The sequence below is a fragment of the Alternaria burnsii genome (genome assembly GCF_013036055.1).
Source record: "Alternaria burnsii strain CBS107.38 chromosome Unknown 701, whole genome shotgun sequence".
Classification (NCBI taxonomy): domain Eukaryota; kingdom Fungi; phylum Ascomycota; class Dothideomycetes; order Pleosporales; family Pleosporaceae; genus Alternaria; species Alternaria burnsii.
The window spans coordinates 140,855-158,110 of NW_024066124.1; the positions used below are offsets into that span (position 1 = coordinate 140,855).

Sequence of the window (17,256 nt, forward strand, 5' to 3'; positions counted from 1 at the left end):
AGAATGCGACCACGATAAGTCGCACACAACTGTACCACGTCTCCAGAAGGTCTTCGCACTTCCTACTCCCTGATCGGAGAATATAGAGAAATCTGCCCAGCAAAAAACATGACGATCGCAAGACTCGCAATGACCGTGAACACAATAGCAACCTATTGTTGAGTAAGCGTCGAATCTCTGAAGAGCCTTATACATTGGAACCTTACCTTGTTTTGGTCATCCCATTTCGTAGGGTCTCCCAAGTGCGACGTTGCACTCCACACCAGCAAGAACATACCCATGACCATGCAAATCGTCCCGGTGATGAGAAACATGACTGGCATCTGCCAGGTCATGATTTGGAAGTAGCTAGGTGCACGGCGCCCTGTCTTTTTCCTCCTACTACCCTTGCCGAGGAGCTTATGGATATTGGCCAGTCCGTCGCGGTGAGATGATAGCCGGTGTAGACGTACTGTTTGGTCTGCGGCACTGATGATAGAAAGCAGAGAGATGACAATACCACAGTACCATGCTGTGCGGACGTACCAAGGAGAAGGCTTGCCAGTCGTCAGGATATTAGGCCAGCTGCCTGTTGACGTGAGAACACCGGCAAGGAGAGCGGACTAGACTGCGGTCAACGCTGCAATACCGACAATATCCGTAGTACATACCACGATGCCAACAAAGTTCAATTCGCTCAGTTTGTTGTCTCGCCATATCTTGACAAGCTCATCCCTCTCACTTCGGTCATAAGTGTTGAGCAGTATCTCAATGGGGTCGTACGTCGATGGATCGGGAAGGTATATGCCGCCGCCGAACATTTGCGGCGCGCAGAAACATTGGCTTTGCCGCTTTCGTTTGTTGTTCGATGTCTCTAGTTCCAGGGGGGCTTGAACTTGAGCATCGGGTGTTTGTTCATGATTTGCTGCATTCCATTCGACGTCGTTTGGCTCGTGTGAAGGTGCACGCAACATAGTTGAGGGTAAGCAGCTTTTGGTTTGCACTACTGACTAGCGAGTTGGGTGTGAATCTACCTTTACGAAACTACATCGGGCAAGGAATTAAAGAAACTGAGTAAGAGAAGAGCGTTGCCGTATCCCAAGAGTTGATTGACAGCTATGACGCACGTTGAGCTGGGCACGCTTACGCCTGTAGCCGAACAGCGCCGCAATGCAGCCGAGTCTAGGTGCAGGTAGAAGAAAAAACGGTACGATCACCAGGAGACATGCAACATGCTGAGTTGTGACAATGCGCAAATGTTAAATGAAGCTTCGGTTAGCATTATGAACCTCGATTACATATACACTTTGTCTATACTATAGACAGACATGTCTCAGCTTCCTGAAGCAACTCAGTGCATCACCACGGCGACATGGTCGTCCATGTACTTGGAAATATCGCCCAAGAAGCACGCCGCGATGATACTGACACCTCCAAATGCGATGCTCACATAGTACACGTACTTGTACGCCTCTGCGTACGCGAGCTGACCCGCATAAACAACCATCTCGTACGCACCTGGCACACCCTTGATGCCCGGAAGCTCCTGAAGAGCTGGAAGCAGCGAGGCCCCAGTGATAGTGATTGCCTCTCCGATGATCTCTGGAGATGTAATGTTGAGTTGTGTCACCATCACTCCACCAATGTAGTGAGTCGCGGCTGGGACAAATTTGGCTACAGACGTCAGACGTGCTACGACTTATACTAGCTAACAGAAACTTACAGATGAAGACGTTATAATAAACACAGTATCCAATCGAACCACCAATAACACGAATGGCGAGAGTGAGAGCTGCGACGGTTGCGATGAGGTCGTCTGGGCAAATGATAGTAGCTAATCAAGTCAGCGAACAGGCTATTGACTGATGCGATGTCGGACTTACAGATGATGGATGCTGGTACGACAATGCCACCAATTCCAAGACCAGCCAGGACCAACAATCCCCATAGCGTAGCCAAGTTGTCGACACGCCCAACTGCAAGCGCACCGCAGCCTGCAGTCATCAAAATGGACGAAGCAATCAGGAGCTCTTTGTTGTGACCACGAAGCATGGAAAGCAACCACAATACAATACAAGCACCAGCCAGGATCGAAAAGCCAACTGGGAGACCTCGGAGGCCAACACCGACAGGGTCATGCCCATACACATTGAAGGCCTGGGTTGGCCAAAACATGAGAATTGAGAAGAAGTTGGCTCCAGAAATAAACGTGATGACGAGTGTTAAGCCTAGAATGCGAGGCTCCTGGCGAAGTCTCTTTGGGAACATGGGATGTTTCGCGCCGTATGCTTCCCAAAAGACAAAGGCAATAATGAAGGCGGCACCTAAGATCAGCGGTGCGAGGACGTGCGCGCTGGACCACTTGTACTGGTAACCACCCCACTGCATTCCCATCATGAACAGGATCATGCCAGCGACAGAGAGAAAACCGCCGACGTAGTCGATTTGTGCAAGAGTCTCCTTGCGGCTCATACCTACGCTGTTAACCCGTGGAGGTGGGTGGTAGAAAACTGCCGTCAAGACGAGACCGATGAAAGCCCATACTCCACACCACAGGCCAATCCAGCGCCATGCACCCGTCGATGTCGAAGCGATGAGCTGAGCCCACAATACTGACGGACAGAACGGGATGATAGTGAAGACAAGTATGGCGACATACTTGCCTCGCTGACTCGTAGGCGCAAGCTCTGATGTGACAGCTAGAGCTGTTAGTTCGTTGATGCCTGCACCAACACCAGAGAACACCATGCCGGCGATGAAGGTGTTCATGGTATGCGCTGTCGAACAAATGATCATGCCTAGGATGAGGAAGGAAGCACCGATCATGGCGACCCATCTTCGGCCGACGATATCTGAGATGGATCCAACGAACGGACAGATTGCAGCGAGAGAGAGAAGATTGGCAAGAACAAACCAGATCCATCTATCGGCACCACCAAGGTCGGCGTAAATGTAAGGAGGAACACCGCCGAAGAGATAGACAGGGATCTGGCTGCCTGTCCAGAGAAATGCCATGGCAATTAGTGCCATGATTCGAGTGAAGTTCATGGGGACGTCGGCCTCATGATCGACGCCGTCGCCGGCTGTTCGGAGGCCATCTTTCTCGTAGTAATTGGTATGGCCGGGGACTTGCTCGTTGGTGTGGATTTGCTCGATGTGGTTGAAGGCTGGTTTCGAGGTCGTGGGTGAGTTGTCTGAGACGTCTGTGGTGCTCGTTTAGTATTCGCCCGTGTGTATGGGTACCAAGGGGACAGGTCTGATGGAGTGGGATCACTTACCGGAACCGTCGCTGTGGTCACGCATCGTGTTTTTCATGCTTGCCTACGATTTGATCTTCGGAGGGGAACGAAAGAACCTGATTACTCTTCAATTTCGAGGCTCGGTGGAGCTCTTATGCAAGGAATGCAAACCAGTCGCGCTTCACTAAACCCCAGCAATTACATCCTCGTCGACGTGGTACCGCGACTCGGTTTGCGGGGTATCCGTCCTAGTCAACGCGATGGCTTGCATGGCTCCCTTACAATCCTTTGATAGCTCCAAGAACCATGGTCTGGCCACGTCTCCCGCCACTGATACAGTCGAGTGGATTCGTCCTTTTGCTCGCTATTGCTCCACCACTGCGGAAACTCGCGGTACCTTTCGCTCCATGGCCGCGGTACTTTTCCAACTCTCCTAGCTGTCAGTTGCGCCACGTTGCTTGACACCTATCATACCCTACCGTTCCATGGCCATGGGACTCGTGGAAATGGCTAGGGTGGGCGATACACGGACTAGCGCGCATTTACCCCGCATTGCTTGGTCGAGCTTGTCGGAACAAGCAAAGGGGCGGCTAATCAAGCTTTTGGAAAGTGCCGATCAGTGAACCTAGGGATGTCGAAGATTTCGAGTCGATGGAATTGTGATCTTCCAAGACCGTGTTCCAATGTGTTGGGACATTGTTCGGGAAGTAAGTGTTGATGAGTCGAGGATCCGTTGCCTTGGGACTTGCTGTTCTTGCTGTTCGCATGTTCCAAAGGTTCGCCTGTTGTCCTCGGCCCTACTCATGCGGAGGTAAGTCCGCATTGATACTGGGAACATGCTGTGCACATGAGCGCTAACCCCATCGATTCTGCCGCCAATTTTTACGATAGCGGTAATAGGCAACTCGGTCGATGCGCCGAATTTGTGACTGCAGTCAGCTAGCAGCTCTTGTAACTAATGTGTTCGGCTCTTTCTTGATATAGAGGTGAATGACTCAATAAAACTCCCTCCAGATAGTCCAATACTCTTATACGGACACAAAGAAGCCCGATATTGCTCACTCTCGAGGTCTTGCCATTCAACTGCGGAGGTACGCACTGTGTCGATTACGTCGAGCATCATTACCCAATAAGCATTTCGAGAAGACCTTTCCTCTGTTTAGTGCCGTCTTTCTCCTATTATTGTACGGTGAGCGGAATTTCAAGATTATCAAGATGGCTCTCAGCCTCCCGAGGTTGACAGTAGGCTGTCTCACGTCGAGTTTGGAAGAATCGGTCAGCTGACGTCATTCCGTCACAGCTCCGCGCGTAAACCCTACCATTCCTCCCCCAACCCCACGGATAATGTAAGCACGGCTGATAAAGATGGCCTGATCGGGAAACATGAACATCAACAGCTCGCAGAAAGATATCCGGCAGTCTCAGGCGGGAGAGCCTACATATCACTGGTCGCAACAGTATCGATAGCGATCCGATGCGATCTTATCTTTGCGCCCGGCCTCCTGAGGCCTTTCTCCCTATCATTTGACTTTGCAGCCCACTTTCGTCATCACTAAATGTCCTAATGAATTACGTTTGAGACATCAATTAACTTCGTACACCAACCTTCAGATTATGGATACCGAGAAAGACTATCACATCGTCAACAAAGAGCCGCCCGGAACTACACCCCCTAATTCAGGTTCTATTGAAGATGATACCAAAGATATTTATAAAAGGTAACACATGCTTCATCTTTTTCTTTCTCCTAGTAGCATTTATTCTACTTGCCGCATTTAACGCACTTCTCCCCGTTAGCACCTTCGCCGCGGTTGATACTCGAACAGTGCGGGCATAGCCATTCGGACATGTGTGGCATTTCTTTTTATTTCCGTGGATTTATGGCTCGGTAGTGGGGGGCGTGATGAGACGTCTCGAAACAACGAGGATGAGGTAGGTCGATTCAAGGATGTGGTCTTGGAGGCTCGTTTCTTTGTAAGATAAGGCAGCGAAATGGCGTGTGAGAAGTTTAAAATATTGTGCATCGATATTCGGGTGTTGAGGTGAAGAAATCGCACCTGCGGAAAAAGATTGGATGATAGATGGTAATTGTCGTGTTCTGGTACTTGGGGGAAATGTGAAGTCCCTCTTTGGAAAGTGATGAGAAGCGATGAAGGGGGTTCTTGTATTTGTTTAAAAACGCACGCGTGAAGTGTTGAGACATTGATGGCCTGGTTTGTGAATGCTGCACCTTGTACACACACCACGATCGGCCCGCAAACCCTAGGAGGCAGAATGCAGTATGGAAGACTCGGCATACTCAAAGCAAGCTTCAATACCAAAAGAAAAATCAGAATCACTTACCCAGTATCTTCCTCGAGCACTCCCAACGTATTAACCGTACAGCGCGCTTTCTCAATCTTCCCAGCCTCGCCCTTCAACCCCACCAAAAACGCCATACTCCCTTCCACCGCCAGACTCTCAACCCCAAAGCACATGACCGCAACCTCCAACTCCATCCTTGCGCAACCGACAGCCAAGTCCAGCCGCCCATGTCTCTTCCAACCCAAAGCAGCATCATGATACGCCAGGCCCAGCGCCTCCCCCACCAACCCTTCCTCTTTGAGCAGCCGGATCAGTTCCAACGCGGCCTTCGGCACGGGTGATCTCCACAGCTGGCGCCGTCCTGTCCGGATACGCGCGTCCAGCAACAACATGCGTGAACGACGGACGTCGCTGCAGCAGGAAGCGTCACTGCATGCGGGACAAGCGCAGGTGAAGCCGTAAGCGGATAGTTTGGCACGTCGTGAACTGGTGGTTTGGTAGGGGCGCTCGTAACTTAGCTTGATCTGCGTGTCGGCTGGTATGGAGACGATGGCGTAGATGGTGATTTGGCCAAGCCGTGCGTTCCACGCAAAACTTGCATTGGGGACGCAGGAGTGGTTGAAGCGCGCGGCGAGAGGGCAGATGGATGTGCGAGAGCCGGTTTGCCAGGCGTTGGAATTGAATACGTCGATTACCCTGGCGGCGTCGTCATGCTTGGCGTGGCTATTCTGAGCGTAGAGGGTAAGATATTGGAGTTGTTGGGCGCTGTCGAGACCTGCGAATCCTGTTGTGACTGCCGAGTTTGTTCGCGGCTCTGCGACGCTGAATAGGGGCGTTTCGCTGAGGATAAGAGTGCCGGGTTGGATGTCCGTGGTCGCGAAGCAGCCCAAGCCTTCGCCTGGGGAAGGTCGCACCATGTAAACTGTACTCATCGCGTTTTTTTTTTATTTTACCAGGTGTCTTATTTTGGTTCTTCGGATGTCTAGAGCGCCTCTGAAAACTTCATTCTGTGATTTGAGGCGGAGATTTCGATAGTGTAGTTATATTTGCTGCAATAGTGCAGCCTGGTGTTAGTAAATACATTATGTTCGGAATGAATATGCAGAATTTGCAAAGCCGCCTCGTGGTTGGTTGTGGAAATGAATGGTGACCGAAGGCAACAGTATTTTGCTGCTTTGTCACCCTGAGCCGTAGCACTCGAGATGCACGCTAGCGTGATGACATCACGCGCTGTGTCCCTACCCTTGCTTAGGGTCGAGATGGCTCGGCGGCTGTGCATACATCTTTCTCGTGATTGTGAATCAATTGTGATTACAACTACACATAAAGTCAATTGCGCGTTGTTGTTATTGCAACGCCCGGTGTATGCTCAATGCGGCTCCGCGTTGTTTGGGCAGCGCTCGTGTCAGATGGATCGTCATTCTTGCAACCTCCTGCGCACTGCCGTTGCTCATCGTGCCTTCTCATGGCGAAGATTTGAACTTCGAAGCTACGAGTCACTTCCTATCGCGTAATAAACAATAATTTGATCTTCCTTCACCTCCAGTTCAATCTTGCTTTTTCTTTGTTCGTTTTTCCTTGTTTTCCCCGTCTTTCCATTGCGCTTTCTTCATCTGACTTCACCGGTTTTGTACCACGCTCTTTTCATTTCCACTCTCTCCTCCCACCCCGCAATGTCGGGTTTCTAGGATATCACCGACGATCGTGCCATGAGCAACTTGAACGACATGCCAGCGGAACCTCGACGCAATCGGTGGGGCGAGGACATCAAACGTGAACGAAGCCGTTCGCCAGGGGCCCCTGGTCGAAATCGTTGGGGTGACGATCGAGGAGTCCGGGACGACTACCCCAATGACCGTAGACGGAACTTCTTCGGATGTGATGACGAGCGTGACCGTTCAAGGGATAGGTCAAGAGACAGCAGGTGCAATCTAAGGTACCGCACGGGGGACCATCGGAGGGACAGTCCACTAGCAAGGGACAGCCGATGTTATCGAAGAAGTAGTTCAAGTGCTGACAGCCGTGGCGGAAGGAATAGCTCCAGAAACGGTGACGGTGATCGATGGTACCATCCAAGAGATGACGACCCCGATCGAAGGGACAGCCCAAGAGACGACAGCCGTCATTGGAAGGACCGTGCAAGAGACTTCAAACGAGTCCCAGGCTCAAGATACAACAAAGACAACGACCTACACTGGTACCCCGACAAGGGCGACTTCTCCCACCCCACCAAGATGCCTTCTCAGAACCAGCACGACGATAGGCCACGGAACCCAAAACGTACCAAGAGCTGTCGTTCCGAGTCGTCTGAGCACCGTCATATGCGGTTTGAGCACAAACATGAATGCCGGGAAAATGAGCGTGAAGCTTTGCTGAGCGGAAGACTGAGTAAGGCATCCACTATGGCTGTGCGCTATCTTTCGCGATCACGCGCCTTTCTTACATGATCCATATACTGATTGTCATGCTTTCTCGTAGTCCCGCCTCCTGGTGCTGGACCCAACTGGGCAAAGAATCGGGTAGCGACTCTAGAAAAGTATGCTAAGAGGACAAAGAGACGACACAAGAGATATGAGAAGCGTATGCGCAAGGCGGCAGAGGCAGGGCAGGCTTCATAACAGAGCGAAGAGCGAGACGATCTCTGTAGCTTGTTTGACAGATGCTGAGAGCCTGAAGCGGTCCGCTGAAACGGTTTCAATGCTGCTTCAGCAGTTACCATCGCGATGGCAGGACATGTTAGCTACAACCGCATCTCTTGAGACGCTAGCTCAATAGTCCATAACATACTAAGAGGAATATATCATGGTTCCAACTTCATTTGCTTTGCGGACCTACTGTTCAGTCTTTCCACCACTCTGTTGTAAAAGCGCTTCCCGTCGCTGTCTCATTCTCATCTCTTCTGCTTCTAACCATTCTACTTCCCTCCGTCTCTGAGCTTCTACGTGTGGAGAAACCTGCGGTGCCTGCGTGGCAGTACGATTCGTTTGCGGCACTTGGGTCACTTCGGATCCTCCTCCATCAACCACATCAAGGCCATTCATTGACCCGTGTTCCTCTATCCCAGCAAATGGTAGTTCGCCCGGTCGGTCGTCAGCCCTGAGCTCATGCGCTCCTCCAATCGCGTGTTTGTACGAGTGTGAGCGATCGAGTTCTTGAGCGAGGCTGTTGCCAGACATCTCTTGGTATTGTGTTTGATATGCGCCGGTCGTTGGGGCAGTCTGGTGCGAGCCAAGCATTATCTTATCGCCTTCACCATCTCTTCTCGCTAGCTCGTCGTCGGTGAGAGTGGATGTGGGTTTTTGCGCCCTCTGCTTCTTACGACGCCAGAAGTACCAACCACCTATTATTAGGACGAGGATGAGAATGCCACCGACTGCTATACCAGCTATTGCACCGCCTCCTATATTTTCGCTGGAAATTTTGGGCAGTGGATCACTAGGCGGCGCGGTCGAGGAGGGTCTGCTGCTTTCCGATGTCGAGGATTGCGGTACTACTGAGGAAACGGGCGAACCTGATGAAACACTCGATGGACTACTCGATGGACTACTCGGTGGACTACTCGATGAATTACTCGATGGATTACTCGATGGGTTACTCGATAGATCTGGCGATACAGCGGCTGCTACCGTGCGGAACAAAATCGCCGGAGGATTCTGCCGCAAAAATAAAACAAGATTGTCTACCGTTACTGTCGGTTCGCCAGGTGACATCGTAGTAGTCCCAACTTTCAGGTGGAACGGTGATGGAAATTGTATCGTACAAGTGGTGAGTATGGTCATATCACTGACCAGAGACACAGAAAATATCCCATCTTCTGGATAGGGTGTAGGCAAATTTGGCCATGTGACATCCCATGGCGACGAGACAAAGGTTGCCGTTGATGCAGTGTTTCCAGAATTACAATAAATGGACGCTGATCAGGGGAATGATGGCTCAAGCCTGTATGTCTAGGAAGATAGTCAAGAGTCGCAGTGAGCAGATGAAAAAAATATGCCCAAACCCGAATCACAGCCGGGTCACTTCTTTATGTTTCTGCTGCGCCGATATTATGCCCATGTACACTCACTGAACCTTGTCAATCATATCCAATGCCATCGGAACTTCTATTATCGCACGCCACTTGTGCGGCGCAAACCTCGGAACAATATGCATTAAGATATTGAGAGACACGTATAACTGGGGGCAAAAGACGCTACCATCACTGGGCCTGGCAAACGGCATAGGGAATAATTGCACATGGGCGTTCATTATGGTTTCAAATGGTAGCAATAAGAGTAAATCATCGCACATAATATTCGGCCTGTCATGCTGCCATAAAAGACGCCTTTAGCCTTCTCGAACGCTGTAAAATTCGTGGATAGTGGTCTGGTGACTGACTACGCCGCATACCTGCAGAAGGCTCTAACAACTTACGCACATGGCCAATGCGCTCGGCTCTTCCAAATCTACCATTTCAAAAGACTTATAGATGCCTGTGTAGCCATACATTCTATTGTCTCGCAGAAAAACCTCATGACATCTCCTTGGTATGTGTCAAGATTATCATCCTTCCGCACTGCTTCCTCATAAAGATTTGAGGGCACACCTGGTCTTCATTACCGCACAAAAGGCATCCCATTCTTTTGGTATTGTCATCTTTTATCACCTGTTTGTATGGAAAGCATCTCTTTTCGTTTTCGCATTCTTTCCTCCTCCATCTCCAGCCATTCCATTTCTCTCCTTCTTTACGCTTCAATGTTTGATGACGCGGCGGCTATCGTTTCCGTTGTTGCAATACCAGGTTCCAGATCCCGTTAGTGCACTGGCGCCGGTGGTGCCTGTTCAGCCTCTCCATTCGACAATTCTCTAGGCTGCGATTCAGCGTTGAGCTCACGAGCTGCGTTCGGCGTGTATCTGGAGTACTGTGTGGGACGTTCTGACAAGGCCGGGCGCTTACATTGTGGCACAGTTGAAATCCTTGGTAGTTTGGGGGCGCATTGCCGAATGCAGTTAAAGGGTTGCTTTTCTCCGCTGTTCCCAACATTTGTACCTGCAGCACATAAGATTATTCGCTGAATGGCCGTTTCAGTCCCCACTCCTTTACACTCAGGTCTTCCTTCATTCAATATTCCTGTTGTAGTGTCATAGGTCAGTGTCGTACAAGGATCAGTGTACGTATGACGTTCGATGAATCACGCCTCGCAGGTACTTTACTGGATGCATGACAGCCACTTCCTCTTTATATGGTATCGCCCATAGTTCCCATTGTTTCTCATATTTTGGGAAGAATGAATGTAAAGATTGCGATTTTATCTGGGCTGGCATGCCCTTATTAAAAGCACATTCGGCACACATCTCCTTGCTCTTCAATTGCCATTCTAGAGAACAGGCTCAAAGTTTGCGGTAAGATTTAGATGAGTAAGATCTTGCCTTATCTCTCGAAGAGAAGTATATTTGCTCGATAATCGACCTATCTGTTCCGCTCCGTGGCAAAGCATTCTATGGTTAGGACGTAGATCCGAGAGGTCATGCCTGCATGATGCCAGAATGCAAACACCGAGTAAATGCTGCACCCTCTAGATGCTCCCCGAGATATTGCAAAAATTGGAACGACGAGTATACGCCCCGCGGAATCAAGGACGGCGTTAAACGACAAGCTGGACAACGCGCCGGAATTTGACACATGGATGGTATCTGGCTCGCGAACGCCAGAGAGTTAGACATATAATGGCACATTCCCTTGGCTCAGGTAAGAAATCTTTCGATAGGACAGCACGTACATCCGTCTCACCTGTGTTTCTATTGTTCACAATGGAAATATTGCATGGATCATCATTTACACCATTTGAATGATTCGAAAACACATTATCATTTCAGTTGCGGGTCTTACTAACAGCAAGATGCCTTACTATGTAATTCACTGCTTTTCTAAGCGGTTCCCTCCTTGTCCAAGTCGGCTGTGGAAGTGCCGGTCTGTGAGAGGGCAGTAGGGATAGGTCCATACATATGGATAAAGAAGTCGCCCACCATGGATGGTCTATATCAATGTCAGCACACGTCCTCCCAATTCGATACTCGTCCAGGAAGCTCACCCGTTGAGAACGTGAGCCAATCTGAGTTCATGGCCCGTCTCCTCTAGGACTCGGAATGTGTATGAAGGGTCGTCACAGCTGTAGACACCACCAACCTCGAAGTTGACAGCAGCGCAGTGGACGTTATCAACGCGCTGAGAGTGGATGTAGAAGTTCATCTGTGGTTCGCCCTGGTAAGGAAAGGCGTAGGAGAAGCCGGAGATGGTGACGGTCTCGTATGGGTCACCGTGGACGTCAGGTGAAGCGGTAGGTGCGGCGGCCGCAATGCCGGCGAAAAGAGCAGCGATGGCGAACTTCATGATTGGTTTGTAGATTGGTAGCGAAGGTGGGTGGAATGAGCAAGTTTTGGTAGGAAGGGACCGATGGATGCTGGGTAGTGAAGACTTGATGGAAGACTCTCAACGTTTATATATGCATGTCGGTCTACGTCTGTCGTTGACAACCGCAGGGACAAGCTTTCGTCTATTTCGGGCGCTAGTGCGGCGAATGCTTGTGCTTTCGACACATCTATACGATGTTACATTGGAGATTAGCTCCACGGACAGTAAATCACTGAACGGACTTCAGACTGGGAACAGTTACGAGCAGTGACGCTGAAGACAGTTTTCGTGTAGTCGATCCTTGCAGATTTTTGTGGGGAAAGAGCTTTCGAACCAACCAGCGCGAGTGAGTTTTCTGGTCGCCTCCTTTCTCTAAGCATTGCGGTCATTCCACATCGCACACGTCCCTCACAGACCATCATAGGCCATTGACCCCGATAATTATCTCGTAAATATATCGAGCGAGCCACATTATCTCGTATCGTGGAGCAGCGATGCATAGGTGGCCTACGTTCACCCTTCGCTGCACCTCCAGCTGTGTAGAGTAATGGTGTCAGTATCAGGGTCTAGTAGCTCAGTACATGCCGATTGAGAGTTTTTATGCAAAGGAAATTACCTTGAAGCTTGGAAAGCCATCAAACACGTCGTTCAGAAGGTAGGTGTTTCGAGGAGCCCACGTGATTACCCGCCGGCTGTTCTGACTTCATCCGTAGTAGCTACCCGTCGGTGGGTATCTGCACCCGCAAATGCTAAATTTGGCATCTCAATACGGAGAATTCATGCGTATCTGCCAGGACCATCCTAGATATCGGAACAACTGCCCATTTTGTGGAGCCATCATGCGATGAAATCATGCCCGAGGACGTTTGTAACCAGAACATAGCAGCTTTACATTAGTCGCCTAGCGATGATGTCGGCTTGCATGTTGAAATAGCTACAGCAATACGGAACCTTGGCTTTCGAGCTTTTCCTCCTCGGTATCTTTGTCATTCTAGCAACATGCTCCGGATGTAAGAGAACTCGGCCAATATTGTAATTACAGCCCCGGCCGTCAAAGCGCCGAATGTCATCACGCCCGTCCATCGGCACCTTCGCATGGATAGCGCAAGAGTGTTTATCTTTGAAGTTTAATCCTGTGCCTTGATCTCCTGGCATAACTCAGAAATCTAGCAAGGCAACTGCGCATTCCCAAGGAATTACAATAAGCCTCGCGACATATTCATATTATTGTCCAAAACCGCCGCTTCAACTCACCTTGCCTTACAAATTCTCCCTCGTCGTCAAGATCGTTGTGGGAGTGAGTATTCCCTTATTTGCGTCGTCTCGTTTCGTCTTATCAAGCACTGATGGCTTTGGTTCAGCAAATGCAGAAGGATCTGGCTATCCAAACATGGAAGAGCTGGATATAGAGGATGATGTGGGCAGAAGATCAGGACCGTGATCTCGCTATGTTGCGCCTTTGTCATCGACAAAGAACTGAAGTGCAGTGATTGACAGAAAGACTTTTCAGGAGTCTGTAGAACCAGTTCTGGCTTACTCCAAGATGGCGCTCCAGGCTCTTTTCTTATCATGACTGGCTTTGACACTGGGTCGTCGATAACAGGAGTAGGTGCTAGCGATGCGGACGGAGGTACACTTCTTCTTCGCCTCTGTGGTGGATGCTACGGGATTTGCGATCGAATACTCGCTGCCTTCTTGCTGACCACTGAAAGGATTCTTGATGCAACTGAATCTAAACTTCAGTCTTGTAGGACAAAGACTGAAGATATTCAACGGCACGGTCGCGAGCGCATAGCTTTTCAGGATCGGTTATACCCGACCAGTGTTATACAAAAATTCTCAAAATCGAACAAAATGTAAAACAAAGCAGTCGCCGGGCTTCAACAAGCGGCGTCAAGGCTGAGATAGCACAATTGGACAAGAACATGTCACGACCATACAAACAGCGGGCAACTGCGCTCTCGATGGCAAAGATCTCGTAACGTCCATCCATCCGTAACGAAATAAAACACGGGTACTTCAATATCGCACGACAACGATCATCCGCCAGTTTCTAAATTCAGCCGAAAAAGCTTTCCTTAGAACAATGCCTCTAGCCGAAAATACGAGCGACTCCAGCCAAGCTTCGGACTTCTGGTACGACAGTTAGTTACCCCAGAATTGCTTCAGCGTCAAGCATGTGGCTATAGAATCGCGTGGCTATGTTGGGCAGTTCATTTCAAGTATGTCCCTCCATGATGCCTACACCCATCTATTCATCAAATTCATCTCTCTACTTTGGTTCAACTAACTAGCAGAGAGAAAATCCTCGAATCTAAAAGCCTTCTTGCAATCTCAGTCCGCTACATGGCTGTACCATGAAACGCGAGGGCACCATTAACATCGGTTGGTGAAAGCCGGAATTTTTCTCCGCGTATATTCTCCGCAAGAAAGCCGTCGCCAAAAGCAGTAATCCGCCGAAGATTTGGGTGACAGCACAATTCACGAAGGCTGATACCCTGCGAAGGTTCGAGTGACTCGTCCAAAACTATAGGCTTCCAGCAGTCCCAACTATACCCGTCAGCACCGAGCATAACCCACCCCGCCGGTCCTACCACCGCCAATGCCGAGGCAGCTCCGGAGAGTGCACCAGGTGCTACTGCTCCTGCCGCAACAGCAGCATTGCTTGCCGCTGTCCCCGCAGCTCCTGCCAGCACCTGTGCCGTCCCTGCGGTAGCGGCTGTCCCAAGAGCAGTACCTACAGCTCCAGAAACGGCTGCATTAACGGCTCCAGAAACGGCTCCAGTAACAGCCGTTTGGCCAACTGCTGCGCCTACGCCTACAGCCGCTTTGGTTGTCGCAGCGGTGACGGCTACCGCTGCCGTGGTCGCTTCGGTCCCGCAAGCCACGAGTCCAGCGCCGAGGCTAGGAAGGAAAGCCGCGCCTCCCGTGGAAGCAGCGGCAGCAAATGTAATAGCGACCATAATTGTCGATCGCCAACTGCTGTTTTGTTTCAAACGAGATGTGCTTTTGGAAATCTTTGTTTGGTGTAGTGAAAAACGGTGGCCCTACCCCGCCTCAAGTCGTGTGACGAGGACCTGCTCGGCTGTAAAGTCATGTGCTGTCTGATATGATTATGCACCAATAGAGAGATGTTAAGATGCCATGTTCTTAACGTGACGAGAACAGCATTAAGCCAGATTCGTTAGCAACTTAAACTCGTTAGTCACAGCCAATTTGGAGATAACGACCACGATAAGGCAGCTGCGCTGCCGACCACGAATAAGAGACTGTGAAAAAGCAGGGCCTCGCTACCCTGCTGCCACGAATAGCTTAAGACAACAAATTGCTAGACGTACCTTCTAGCAGCTGTCTACGATATCTCTAATAGGCATTAGCTAGAGGTTAGCCGCCTATTAGGGGTTCAGGTTACGATTACAAAGTCGCAATCCAGCACTTTTAGCTCAGGTAGCGAACAGTGGAACACCGTGAGCGCCTGAGTACAAAAGGCTGCAGTCAAAGCTAATGTACTCAACATTCGTATAAACCCCATGAGATTTAATCGAGGATATCACGGATGTACACTTAGCGTGCAATGTTTATTCTAATTTCGACTAAGACCAATTTTAGTGTCCTAGAACGGTAAATAGGTAATCAGCTCAGGCGGAATGTGAAGCAGCGCAAGCCACTCCGATCGCTGAACCGTACTGGGCTCTATATGAAATTTTGATCCAACATCGCGCATAGGGAAGAGCATTGTATGCGTCGCAGGGTGTATCCGACCAGATAGTTCGATTGGACCTTCGGAAAACTGAATAAGAAGGCGGTACGGTATAGTTCTGATTATGTTGATCCGAGCTATGAAAATATCCTGATCGCCTCGACGTCGATGGAACAATGCTCGCTCTCGTGCGTCCCCTACTATGTCAGTTAATTTTCATACATGCGGTCAAATTCATTGTACAGAGTTGGTCTTACCTAGGTTGTCGAAGAGAGATATGAATGGACTAGGCTCTAGTGATCTTTGTTTCCAATCGAGATGTTCTCGAACTTTCATTGGGTTGATCCAATAGTTGTAGCCCATCCAGTAATGGCCCTTTGCCACGAAGCCTTCGTTCCGATCGTGATAAGTAAACGCCATTCGGTGTTGAACCCGGTATAGCGTTATTGTTACTGGCTCGATAGTGTTCATGTTTGCAAAAACATTTCTTTGCAAAATGTAAGCAAAACTTGGGACAAACCAAAGCTGATGACAGCGCAGAAGCAGGCGAGCGGGGTAGATGCTAAGAGCTTGATAAGCAGGATGACAATTTTGGATTGCAAGAAACGAACAACAATCTTCAATAAAGATAAATAACCACCTGATGTAACCATCACATGGTATTGGTGTTATACATCAACGGTAACAAGCTTACAAGTGCAGCAATTACATCAAAAGGCCAGCATACTACTTAAGGCCGCCGTCATAACAGGTAGGCATAGCCATCATTATGCGAGAGAAACATAATGATGATTACATCAACCTGGCCTCAGCTACTACATATGTCCTACTGGAGCTCTATAAGCTGCTACCACAACCATCTCCTCTATAGCACCTCTCCGAATCTTCTGCACCGTCGATGTACGTTAGCGAAGATCCAATCGGTCGTTCAGTACTGAAGGGGAAATGTACTGCTCCGCAGCAGCTGTGATACTTGCGTATCCACAGATTTATCATTGTTGTCCGAAACATGAAGCAGAAGCAAGACCGGCTCCACCTTTTGTAAGCCTCCTCGGAAAAGAAGAGATATACACACTCTGTTTTTTTTTAGCTCATTGTGTGCAACGCATGAGAACATGCAGGTATGGATAAGTTGTTGTCCGGAAACCAATGGAACCTTGCTCAGCCCCAGTCACGAACTGCCACTACAACCTCATCATCCCAACCACTACTTAACAGCCTGCCCCTTCCTGTTGCTTTCACCGTTTGTTTCCATAAATTCAATGACACGGTTTATCCTTGCTCGTAATGCAGAATCATAGCATAACTGAACGCCTGATCCGCGCTCCCGTCCCCACTACCCAACCCCATGAGATCTACGACTCCCTGATACCCGCGATCCACCACGCGTAAGCACCTGAATACGCAAATTCGCACAAATCATCAGACAAGGAGGTGCGGAGTAGGATCAAGAGCGCGAATCCCTCAAGGTTCCATCCGTGCGCGCCTGCCATAAATCTACATAGGTGTCTTCTGTTTCGCTGCAATCCAGTCAAACAAGACTCACTCGTGTTCGACTGTGTTCTTGCAGCCCTTCCCAGCTTTGCATGTAAGATCATGCATCAGGCTCCTTTTGGAACTTCGCGTCTATCCTAGCTAATACC

General features: G+C 49.7%; 5 protein-coding genes across 5 annotated transcripts; 1 reads left to right on the forward strand and 4 right to left on the reverse strand.

Moving 5' to 3' along the window:
- Nucleotides 1-62: 62 nt before the first annotated feature.
- GT037_009875 (mfs general substrate transporter) lies at nucleotides 63-3,282 on the reverse strand (the record flags this gene model as incomplete). The annotated part of the gene is made up of 7 exons (XM_038934922.1): nucleotides 63-152; nucleotides 207-602; nucleotides 651-989; nucleotides 1,343-1,653; nucleotides 1,703-1,813; nucleotides 1,863-3,182; nucleotides 3,258-3,282. 7 exons carry the CDS (start codon nucleotides 3,280-3,282, stop codon nucleotides 63-65), a joined length of 2,592 nt encoding a protein of 863 aa, XP_038782336.1.
- Nucleotides 3,283-5,557: 2,275 nt separating this feature from the next.
- On the reverse strand, nucleotides 5,558-6,454 carry GT037_009876 (uncharacterized protein; the record flags this gene model as incomplete). Its single annotated transcript, XM_038934923.1, has 1 exon — nucleotides 5,558-6,454. The coding sequence occupies one exon, from the start codon at nucleotides 6,452-6,454 to the stop codon at nucleotides 5,558-5,560; it is 897 nt and encodes a 298-aa protein (XP_038782337.1).
- Nucleotides 6,455-7,231: 777 nt separating this feature from the next.
- On the forward strand, nucleotides 7,232-8,140 carry GT037_009877 (uncharacterized protein; the record flags this gene model as incomplete). Its single annotated transcript, XM_038934924.1, has 3 exons — nucleotides 7,232-7,458; nucleotides 7,489-7,910; nucleotides 8,001-8,140. The coding sequence occupies 3 exons, from the start codon at nucleotides 7,232-7,234 to the stop codon at nucleotides 8,138-8,140; spliced, it is 789 nt and encodes a 262-aa protein (XP_038782338.1).
- A 213-nt stretch (nucleotides 8,141-8,353) lies between these two features.
- Nucleotides 8,354-9,232, reverse strand: GT037_009878 (uncharacterized protein; the record flags this gene model as incomplete). Its single annotated transcript, XM_038934925.1, has 1 exon — nucleotides 8,354-9,232. The coding sequence occupies one exon, from the start codon at nucleotides 9,230-9,232 to the stop codon at nucleotides 8,354-8,356; it is 879 nt and encodes a 292-aa protein (XP_038782339.1).
- Nucleotides 9,233-11,429: 2,197 nt separating this feature from the next.
- Nucleotides 11,430-11,892, reverse strand: GT037_009879 (uncharacterized protein; the record flags this gene model as incomplete). The annotated part of the gene is made up of 2 exons (XM_038934926.1): nucleotides 11,430-11,538; nucleotides 11,594-11,892. The coding sequence occupies 2 exons, from the start codon at nucleotides 11,890-11,892 to the stop codon at nucleotides 11,430-11,432; spliced, it is 408 nt and encodes a 135-aa protein (XP_038782340.1).
- Nucleotides 11,893-17,256: the final 5,364 nt, after the last annotated feature.